This window comes from Anarhichas minor, unplaced genomic scaffold (assembly GCF_050575085.1).
Source record: "Anarhichas minor isolate MPS153535 unplaced genomic scaffold, ASM5057508v1 ptg000010l, whole genome shotgun sequence".
Lineage (NCBI taxonomy): Eukaryota > Metazoa > Chordata > Actinopteri > Perciformes > Anarhichadidae > Anarhichas > Anarhichas minor.
The window spans coordinates 15,649,111-15,661,007 of NW_027466456.1; the positions used below are offsets into that span (position 1 = coordinate 15,649,111).

Here is an 11,897-nt window from a genome sequence, read left to right on the forward strand (position 1 = left end):
AGTGTGGTGGTGTGACTTCAGCATGTGTTTGTCTGACTTTGAGCATGGCATGTTCACATTATTTTGGCAGGGCGTTTGTCAGGGCTCCCACAACTTAATGAACTTATCGCCGGCTTATCCTGATATCTTTGTTTCAAAGATAGAAGTTCATTTCATAAACCTGTGGTCTCAGTTATTGTACAAAAAAAGACTTTTCATGGCATGTTTTTTTAAATGTAATTTTGACAATGACGTTGCGAAACAGGACTTGAAGGGTCACTTCACACAAATTACAAAAGTAGTATTTTGTCTCTTACTCTGAGTGATATTTTGCTCTGCTGATAGTATTGGTTTTGAAAATTGGGGTGGAGGTAAAAAAGCTAATGACAGTTATCTCAAAACAAATGAAACCACAAATATCTGCATGGCTAGACACCACGAGGGGTATATGAGCAGATGTTTTTTTTCCTAATAATTTGGGTGAACTAACCCTTGAAACAAATATTTCATCATTTTGGGAAATATTCTTTCCAAAGGTAAATAAAAGCTGCCTAGCACCTCTTGCTGTCCCCCACTGTTTCCAGTCTTTATGCTAAGCTAAGCTAACCAGCTGCTGGATGGACAGAATGATTTTGATCTTCTAATTTAACTCTTGGCAAGAAATCAAATGAGTATATTTCCCAAAATGTAGAACCGTTCATTTAAGGATATTAGTTCAAACGGCCTCTATACATTGAATTACTCTGCCTGTCTTATGTCTCTCTTCCTGTCTGCTCCTCCAGTTGTGGACCCACATGGCCGGTCCTGCTTTCAGCCCCCTGCAGCCTGTTTGGCTCCGGCCTCACCTGACCTGCTGTCAGCTCCTCCCATACGGCGGAGAAAAGAGCGCCCCCAGGTCCTGAACCTCTCTGAAGCGGAGATGGCGGGTGTTCTGCGGCCCAAACCGGGCCGCTTGGACAGCCCCAGCAACCGCTACGCTGGCGACTGGAGCGAATGCGGCGAGAGCTACTTCCCTTGTGAAATTCTGCTGCCTCCTAACAAAGAGGAGGCGGACTATGACGACGTGGCCTCCGAGGACACAGAGGCAGCTGACGAGGTGCAGGAGAAGCCTGAGGACGCAGAGGAAGATGACGGGCAGATGGTCACAAGCCCTGCGTCTGATCCTGCCGAGCAGGAGCAGCCTCAGAGAGAGGAGGAATATGAAGAGGAGGAGGAAGAGGAGGAGGAGGAGAAGCAAGTAGAGAGTGATACGAGCAATGGGCAGCCATTAGAGGACAAGGAGGAGGAGAGGATGTGCGACCACATCCTGCCCCCTTGTCTGCCCAAAGAGCACACCTACCAGGCTTACATGAAGATCCAGGATATCAGCCCCGTGCTGAGCAACAGGGTCAACCTCAGAGACCTGCAGGAGAGCATCGACACTCTCATAGGAAACCTGGAGCGAGAGCTCAACAAGAACAAGCTCAACGTTGGATACTGACTCCTACGACAGTGACACACACACATATCCACTCACACACTCGTGAAGACTGATGGTGTTTGGAGAGACCTTCTTTACCGTTCAAGGTGCTTCAGGATACAGCCACAGTGTTTTCATGGAGCTCCTGTGATGTCGGCGCGGTGCTTCGGTACAAACCTAAAGGACGAGGTGAGAAGAAATGCAACGGGGCACTTCCGGCGTTTGAAATTTACCCATAGACATTCCGCAGTGTTTTTATTTTATTGTTATTTTGTCGACTGTTTTACTTCATGTTGTGTGTTTGTTTCAGTCCGGTTCTGTGTTCCATGTTGTTATTGTTGCTTCTCTTCTTATTAGAAGAACCCATTGACCCCTCGGGGGTTTAAACGGTGCCTTAATTGTGTGAAGGTGGTACGTCAAGAGGAAAATCCACCCTGAAATACAATGCATTCCCTCGTGTGATCTCGATACAGTGTTGATAACCTCTGTGATGTTATGAAGATACGTTTTTACACAGACAAAGGCTGCAGTGTGATGTGTTTTTTAGCAGGTACGAATCCACACAGGGTACTACGGGGCTCTACTCATGCAATCATTTAAGCGATACTGATGTCAACATTTTAAGGGCAAAATTCCTGATATACTTTATTTAACATTGACCATTTTCACACCAAAACATCCCAGTGCTTCCAGAGTTTTGATGGCTGGCTTCTGAAGCCATTGGACACTTCCACAACTACGCAGTGGTAGGCAAAAAATCTGGGATGCATTCGGCCTTTCAATTAAGAATTGGATTCCAAGAAACGTTTGTAATTAGTTAATTAGATTAATAAAGGAAAAGGTGGTTCTCCAGACATGGACAGGGCCTCTATCACTTATGGATGAAAACTGCTCCCCTGTATCATTGAACCCTGCTGTTATTGACCAGAATATTTGTCTCTAATGCTGAATGGGAAATATCTGAGTTTCTTGCTTCTACCGTCTATTTTTTGAGCACGTAAACACAGTGTTTAGTAATGCAAACCAAGATCATAGGAGGAACCTGTGTGCATTCTGTTTGAGGGTGGATTTCCTTTTTTTTTAAGGCAGCAGAGAGCTTTTCTATTGAGGTATGAAACACTATCTGTTGTACAACAATAATGCACTTATAAGGCAGGCAGGAGTGTAGATTGTCATTATAGCTCATGCAGTAGAATGGACTGTGGACTGAGTTACGGGAGACACAGCCGCCACTGAAACCTCCTGTTAAGGATAAATAAGTAAGAAATACATTTATTTAAGTTCTGTATTGTGCAAGATGTTTTGACACCCATGTAAAGGTCTAGAATGAAACTCTTTATCTCTGAACAGAAGAGATGTATTTGATCTTAAGCAGGCAACTAAAACGGAGAAAATGGGTTTCATGCGGCATCATATTTGCTTTTGGCGTAACAGAATACTCCAACATTTTGGTAAATTAGCTTTTTCACTTTCTTGCCGAGAGTTAGTTAGATGAGAAGACTGATGACATGTCGTGTCTGTATGCTAAATATCAGGCTAGAACTAGAAGATCATTAGCCAAGACTGGATGCAGGGGGAAACAACAACAACAAGCCTTTCTTGTTTAATCCCTGTGTTTGCCTGAGTCTTTACACTATGCTTAGATTAGCTCATGTATCGATCTTCTACCTCTCTGCAGAAAAAGCAAATAAGCTACATTTCTCAAAATGTGGAATTATTCCTTTAAATACCACCAACCAGTAGACCTTCTGCTTCTCCCATCTTTTTGGCAAAAACAGTGAATTACACAAAGCTGAAATGTGAAGCACAGCTTCAAAGCAAACAGTGAAAGCTGTTGGCGGAGGGCTTCAGTTCGTACGACTTAGCTAGCTGCCTAAATCGACAAAGGACGTTATTAGCAATCCAGGGATTCAGAATGATCAGTATTTAACCTGTATGTGTATATAATTATATAAATGTATTCGGAGTATATTATTTTTTACAGCTTCTATTTCAATGGCGTATTTAAATACTTCTGATGACCTCGTAGTGTTGTAGAAATAGTCGCTTTTCCTCCCTTCAAGCTACCTGTACACATCTTAATGTGCTGGACTAATGGTACAACTTTAGCTGTAAAATATATGATAAAATCGTGCTCTTGCAGAAAAAAAGTGATATTTTTATTGTATTGTGTATATATATTTGACATTGTTTTGTGTCTGTGGTGGACTAAGCTGTGTGTTCATGATGATTATTGGTGTTTTTTAAGGTACTGAACGTTGCATGGTCAAAAGCTTTACTGACATAAACAAGGCTGTTTCTCATATGCCTTTGTATTTGATATTTATGTGTAAAAAGACTTGTTTTGTAATGTATGCTCGTTTGTTCGTCACCCTGTTCCTCCAATACACAGATGACTGCACTGGTCAAGCTTTTCTCCAGAGGACTTGAATGCTGACAGTGATGTTGTTTGTGCAACTTCCATGTTATACATTATATTCAGCATTATCTTAGAATATGGCCATTTATTTCCACTATCAAAAAATGTGCATCTCAAATTGACATCATCAGTCTTGTTTTCTTGAAACAAATGGAAAAGATATGTTGCATTAAACGGTTTCAATTGTGAAACCCAGTTGCAAAATCGAACACTTGTTTTAAGAAAGAGAGGCATAAGATTGGGCTTGAAGAGAAGATGGACAGTTGATGTAAGGTTTGCTTTTGTATTTATATATTTTTCATTTTGTTTTTTTTACTGTTCTTCCACCCCCTCCTTTCCTTTGCAGTGGCAACACGTTAGGTACTCTTCCCGTCTGCTTTAGTATCCTCTTAGCGCCCAACTTCTCACAGAATATATCAGCAAACAACTGCATCATTTTTTTTATTGTTTGTGTTACATCGTGTTCATTTTTCTGTCTCGTCCCGTTTGTCCTTTGGAGAGAAAAAGTCACATAGAAAGCATCACTAAACAATACAAAAAAAGCATTTTGTATTGATCCTGAGAAATGTATGATCATAATAAAGTATATTATTTTACATTTACATGTGGACTGTGACTCTTTTTTTGGCAGAGATACACAGTCCATCATTTGATTCAGCTATAATCTGCAAAGGATGTAATTGAGCTTTCATCTCTGTGACATTTCCTAGTTTCTACTACACCTTGAATGACAATTTCCCAGAATTAAATCACTTGACCTAAAGCTCTGCTTAAACTGGAAGAGTATTTAACAGATCTGATTATGCAGAGATGTATACAAAAGCAAAAAACATGTCTGTGCTGAGAAATCCCAGAACACCTGGGTTTGACAGTCAGAATAGTACATTTTAAGGCACAGTTAACATCTCCCTCCTACAAACATAGACGAGCCTGAATTCATTCATAAAAACTTCTGGCAATGGGTTATAAAAGAAAGAAAAGAAACGCGGTATTCTGCATGTGGCCCACAAATCACATCACTCTTGTTTAAATGACTCAACATCATGACTGCAGCCACATTTTCCCAAACCATTCTAAACACCATCTTTGTTTTGATTGAAACCCAGTTGAAAAATCTGACCTTAACTTCATGAAAGTGGACTCTGTTATTTTTGTAGATTCATCTCTTTGCTGTGGGAGCATTGTAACCCAGCCTCAGCAGAGAACAGATAAATAAGTCGGGGAATTAACCTTGCTGGCTTGTGGGAATCTCCCAGAACGACTTCCAGCTTCAGGGACATTCCCAGAATGCAGCTGCATTTAGCCGTCAGTGAAGGTTGCACTTTCACTGTGGCTCCCAGAAAGAGAAAAAAAAACATGGCCAGAAGCACTTGTGAGACAATTAACCTAAACTTAAAACAACATGTACCACAGGTAGGCTCCAGAGCAGTGTGCTGAAACAGTTAAATGTCATTTTATGTTTTTTTACAAAATGAGATCTAAAATCACGACCGTGAAAACCGCCCATGTGGCTCCAGCTGAGGTGATACATATCTCTGGCAGCTAGCATGAGAAGTCAGAGCAGCCATGGGCCTTTCAGCACTAAATGGTTTTAAGCCTTGTTTGATGTCGCTACTGTAGGTTCATATCACATTTTTATGGCTGCCTTGAACAGGTATGAGAAAGCTCTAGGGTACAGAATGTACACATACCTGTCCGCACCCTGACGCCCTGTTTTATATCCCCACTGAAGTCATGAAAAAACATCTGTCAGCATTAAACCCTCATAAATATTCAGACTGGAATTTTGTGGCGATGGAGCCAAATATTTAATTGTTTTAAATGTATATAATTTTAAACACACAGAATGATGTCCCTGTGAGTAAAACGTTATTTTGGGGTCTTTTGATGAAGAAAAAGGATTTTAAAAAACATGGAATATTCGTTTCTTACATTCTGAATTCCATCCTTAAATATCTGGGGGGAAAAAGGACTCAGGTGCCTATTTTAAAAATACTTAAAGCAAGAGTGGAATCCCATATGAAGACAGAGGTAGACATAATAACAGCGGAGCCTGTTTGGATAGTCAGGGGAGCCACTTGATATCAGGCCGTCTGTCTGAACTGAACTAAACTTTTGTTCATTTCTAATCCGGGAGCTACAAGAGATATGGGTGTCTTCAGGTAAACATCCTTGACAGCCACCTGCATGTGAAACCAGACCTTTTCTCCCCTTCTTCTTATTCGCTCCCCCGCTCCCTTAATCTCTGCTGACCTTCTTTGAGTCAGTGTCATGGCTGCAAGTCAACCAGCACACCACAAAAACACACTTTATTTAGTTGTTTTTTTCCAGTGTAGAGTGTTATCCAAGACGAGACGTAGCAGACATTTAAAATCCACGTGGCTTTAAAGTAAAGCAGTTGGCCGTACACAACTAACTACAGTATTTCAGACAGTCAACACGCAGTCTGCTGCAGTATTAACATCCTATTCTTCAGATAAGAAATAAATGATCCATTTATTTTATATTCCAGAAGATGACAAAGTGTAAAAGAATATATTCATAATTTGAAGAAAGGACGTGCATGTGTGTGGAAGCATTTACATGCATTGTCTATGTGTTTATTCAGATTCACTTCTATAGGCCTTTGGGTTGATGAGTCGATTGAAAACACCTTCTGCCTTTCACTACCTTCCTCCTGATTGGCCTCTGCTGTTCGTTGATCTCCTATAAGTCTCCAGAGTTAGAGTTGTTTGTGATTTACGTTGACAATGGTCCTATGACAGTGGTGGACTTTCTTTCAACTAGGACTGTGTCGCTCAACTGTGACTAATATTTCTGCCGACAAATAACTACTAATATGTCCAAAGAAATATACCCGCTTTCTCTAGTACCCTACTACATCTAGCTGCACAGCCTAACACACTTCCAATAATTGGTGAAGACAGCAATTGGACTTTTTGATCTTTGGTGGAAACAGTTGTGAATCTGTGAAAACTGTTTTGAGCAACAGCTTCGATTGATATCGATTACAAATAAGAAAAAGATAAGATTGGTGCAGATAAATACTCAAGATTTAAAACTCTAGTTTTTCGGGGGGTTGAAAACTTTCTTCGTTAGACGAAGAAATGTATCCTGTGCTCAGGCCAACATGAGACTCATATTGTGTCTCAATGAGTCTCGGCACAAGACACAACCATGGCGTGCACTCTGGGCCTCTGATTCAAGCGTGGCTTTACGTGCATTACAGGGATTACCACCGACTACATGTCATTAGGCACAAATTACAAAGTCATATTCAGCACGTTCAATCCTTTTTGTACATCTTTCATTTGATGTGTTGTGAGAGGCTCGGGCCGGTTAATGTTCTCCTACACATACTACCCATTCACTCCTTATGAACCTGGGCGAGCTAAGCCTGGGTAATTGCTGGGAACCTGTGATCCTGGGCACACATTCCATACATGCAGTGCCCTTCAATAGGAGGGCTATTAAATACATTTTACCAAGGTCCCAGCCTTTCTGATGTGTTTTTTTGGGGGTCTTTTGTTCCCCTACGGTCCGGCCCCTGTACTTGGCAGCTCATCTGAGGGCCTAGGGGCAGATCTCTTGACGCACCGCTGACAGATCCGCCTGTTCTGGACCGCGGTGATGATGAGAGAGCGGACCAGAGGCAAAATGGGGGGGGGGGGGGAGAAGATGTGGAGAGAGCGAGAGGTGAAAGTGAGGAATGGAGGAAAGGAGAACACAGAGGAGCGGTGCTTCAGATCCTCAGGGGCCGGGCCTCACACAACGTAGGCCCTCTCCTCTGTCCTCCCTGCCTCTTCCCTCCTCCACCTCCATTGCTCTGTCAGTCAGGACTAGACTATTTCATTTTAATAAGGCTAATCCCTCCAAGAGGTAAGCTGCTCATCACCTCTCCCCCTCCTGCGCCTCCAGACGAGAGCAATCTCCTTTCAGCGTGAGGACAGGATGAGGGTGAGGGTTTGCTCCGCTTGATAGGAGAGAAAAATGTGAAAGGTGAGACTGAAAAGAAGCCTTGACAGCAGCTGTGGTCGGGCTCAATGAGAAGATTTGGGCCTCCGTGGTTTGATAAACTTGCAGGTGGCACACCTTTTGTAGTGATTCATCCTCCAACCGGCCTGTAACATCATGCTGAAATGAAGCACGCTGATAACTTTGTTCTCTGCAGGGGAAGTGGAGAGACACAGTTGGTATTTTAGTGTATGCTATCGCCTGCCTCCTGTCAGCAGAGCACTCTTCAGCTGTCAACAGTAAAACTTAGTTTGCCTGCTGCTTGAGAAGTCTCCCTGATGCTAACTACTAGCTAGGATAGCCTCTTTTCTTAGGAATAGTTCCACATTTAGGGGTACTACGCTTATGATTCGGATTCTTGCTGAGAGTTAGATGAGAAGATCAATACCGCTCTTATATCTGCAGGATGAATATGAAGCTATAGCCTACAGCCTGCGGCCATTTAGCATAGCTTAGCACAAAGACTGCAAACAGGAGGAAACAGCTAGCCTGGCTCTGTCCAAAGCTGGCGATATTCACCCACTAGCATTTCGGACACAAACTAATTTACACTTTATATGTACCATACAAAATCTGAAGTGTAAAAATGACATAGGGATTATGTGTCGGACTACTTGCGACTCGGTTCCGTGTTTCTGTCTTTATGCTAAGCTAAGCTAACCTGATGCTGGTGGTTGCTTCATATTCAACACAGATACACAGGTGGTATTAATCTCCTCGCAAGAAAGCAAATAAGCAGACTTCCCAATATGTGGAACTATTCCAAAAATTCCCTCTCAAAAGTCACAACAATTTGTACTGAGGCTTATTTTGTGAGTCTCCTGCAAACAAATTTACTTAATTGAATTGAAGCAAAGTTCTGTTAAAGTATCTTTCAATCACTATGTATGTCTGTTGTAATCACTGATGACAGAATGTGCAAAAATACTTTGAAGTTTCAATAGGAAAGACCTTAAGGTTTTTCCATGTGTTTGCTCTGATGGACTGATGGTTTAGATGACAGATCCCACTCAGAAGGGACCATCCTGGTCTGGGTTTATGCCAAGATACCGTATGAAAAACCTCTCAATGTGCATCTGTACCTGAATTCCTCTGGTAGAAATATTGTGGATATTTCCTCACTGAAGTGCCTTCTTTTGAAGTAGATCAAGCGGCAGAGCATCAATCCTTCATGCTGCTCAGCATACCGCATGCTTGAGTGAGACTCTCCTGCCTGGGAGGAAGTAAATACTCAGAATAACTGAGGCACTTTACAAGAGAACATGTAAACAAGGGCAGTATAATAATGACTAAAAGTGGAAAGATTTAAAAGAATAATAAGAATGCATTACTAGATTGTAGTAAAAAAATAGTGAGGGACGTTGATACTGTAATGAGCATGAAAGTCCTTTTTCTGACTTGACTCAAGGTGTACTTAATAGCTTTTTTCAGAGCTCTCAACTGCACGTCAGGTTGGGGCTGGTAAAAATGACAGGAATCCAAACAGTTGAGAGCTTTGAAATTAGAAAATGAAAAGGAGTCAAAAGGGAACATTCCACAGCCCTGGTCACCTGATCTCTTATGAGGTCAAGGGTCAACTAATGAAACCTACCAACAGCCTCTCGCGATTTAACTGGGAATCATTTTTGCAACTCAGCGGCTGCTTTAAGGTTAAAGGAAATGTTGTTTTGTTTGTTTTGTTTGTTTTTTAACTAGACGCAAATGTGCTGTTCTGATGGACAAGACAGGAAGAAACATGTCTGAGCAATAATTTTGTCTCAGAGGCAACAACCTGTTCCTTCTCCTGCAGGACCTGTGACGTTGTGTGTTTGTGTGACTTGTATCTCTCCGTCTGCAGCTGGGGTCCAACTTGGATGACTATGTGTGAAATGTGCAGGGTGCCCCCTTGTTGGGAGATTTAGACAGCAGACCCTCGCTCCACCCCATCCCACCTAACACCCTCCCCAGCAGGAGCAGCTGAGAGGCCAGCCAGAACAATGCCAAGGCGATGGCTTAATTCGCCAGGCCAGATTTACAGCCCCTCCTGCCCAGCATCTGCTCACATTGTTTCCCAGGATTTGGCTTAAAACTTTGAAGAACTGGTGATAAAAATTGGACTGCTGGCAATCTATCCCATATAGACACCCCCCCCCCCCCTTAGTTAAAGATTTATTTTTGTGTTGAGGTAATGTCTTGGATTTAGATGAAGAAATCAACTGAGGAAAATCTGACATCATCATGAATACCCTTCATTGCTGGGGGGTATTGTGTATTGGGTAATGTGCTGTTGCATATTGTCCAAGACATTAAAGAGGTGTGAGTGCTAATCAGCAGAGCTTAACCTGCAAATGTCTCTGCATATGTATGTGGAACTTCAAATGCCTCGGGTGTTTAAGTTGCTAGCAAGCTTACTCAATTGCACAACATTCTATGCATCATTCATTACAGAATAACTAACCAGCAAAGGTGAGGACACTCCCTGTGTGTGTGTGTGTGTGTGTGGGTGTTGGTTTGCAGAAGGCACATTCCTGAGCTGGCCTGGGAGAAAGTGAGAGGCTCCGCAGAGGAGAGAGGGACTGCAAAACAGAATTCCCAGAGAGGTTTGAGGGGACGACTGGAGAGCAGAGGCCCCTTTTGTCACCCCGGCCTTGTTGGTGGCTCAGGGGCCATATGGACGACTGCCTCTGTGCACCCTCACATCAGCCCATTCTTCACCCTCCTCCACCCCCTCCGCTCCGTGACAGGACCGTCCACGTGAACGAGTCATGGCCAGATTGAAGTCGACCACAGCTCAATTCTCTTGAGGGGAACAACTCTGTTCTCCATGTCTTGCCATCTTCTTTTTCTTCTTTCTCACTCTCTCCTTCCCCCTCTCACCCAGCGTTCAACCACATGTATTGAAGTTCTTCATCTGTCCTCTCAATCCTCTCAATTTCCTTTTGAGGCACATCAGACACAGTGTGAAAACCTGGCAAAAGACAGCTGCCCTATATTATGCAGCGACCCCCCTTCCTCTGTCCCTACAGCCTTTTTTCTGTCAGGACACCGGCTGTCAGATTGTGACTATGGGTTTTCTGGGCTGCTCTTGACCTGAGATGAACCCAGCACTCTGAGGCGTCCTTATTTCATCCCCATGAAGGAGCGAAACTAATGGAGTCCAAAGAGATGGAGAGGTACTCCTTGTAACACACGGCAAGGGAAACAGCGTTCTCAGAAATGTTGTGAACAATGTGACAAAAGTAAAAGTCTCACTTCGGAAAATTTTGTGGTGAAAACGGGAAACTGAAATTAATGACACCACACTTTTTTTTTTAGCTGCAGGGCTACTCATTTGTGTGAACAGTACTCCACTGCTCCCTTGTTCCTGTTGACAACGTTTCAAGGCCACTCATTCAGGTGCAGCCCTCTGCAAACAGACGAGTCTCACGAGTGATAGGAGAGCAGCTAGTCAGCAGCTATTGGCAGGTGATGGACAGCATGAACAAGCTGTTCACCCAACAATCATTACCTTGTTATGCTATGTTATGTTGTTATGTTGAACAACTTAGCTGATAGAGAGCCACATTTGCATCAATTTAGAATCTGATTGAGGGCCACCTGGCGAATATGTTGTTCACTAGCTAGTTGCTAACTTTCTCTGTCATTTGGTGCTGAGTAGTGGGTTTTTTAGCGCTTTCTTGCTGAAAACAGCCGGCTGCTGTGGCTGAAAGCATTGTGGATGAGGTGAGACTGAACCAAAACAGTAAAGTTGTGTGCCGTAAAAACAAAAAAAACAATGAGCTGAAAGACTTCATTCGTCACTACAAAGGAGTCCTTCCACATTACACAGTCAGGGAGACAGACCTTCAGCAAGCTGAGCTGTAGTAACACAAATTCAGCTATAGCGCAAAACTCAGCGCCGGGGGTCTGACCCTGAGGGACCGCCCTCACTCCCAGCCTGATCACCAAACTTCGTCTAAGCTACCTAAAGTGCGTGCGAACCATGTGTCAACAGTGTTTGTGTAATTACTCTCAGTGCCAGAGGGAAGACTGTGACTTTTATTAAAA

General features: G+C 42.9%; 1 protein-coding gene across 1 annotated transcript in view; it reads left to right on the plus strand.

The window, feature by feature from the left end:
• The window catches only part of syde2 (synapse defective 1, Rho GTPase, homolog 2 (C. elegans)), a 38,826-nt gene extending 37,367 nt beyond the window's left edge, over window positions 1–1,459 (plus strand). Inside the window, exon 8 of the mRNA XM_076087827.1 lies at window positions 762–1,459. Within this exon, the coding sequence (XP_075943942.1) occupies window positions 762–1,459 (698 nt within the window). The remainder of the gene's footprint in view (window positions 1–761) is intronic.
• Window positions 1,460–11,897: the final 10,438 nt, after the last annotated feature.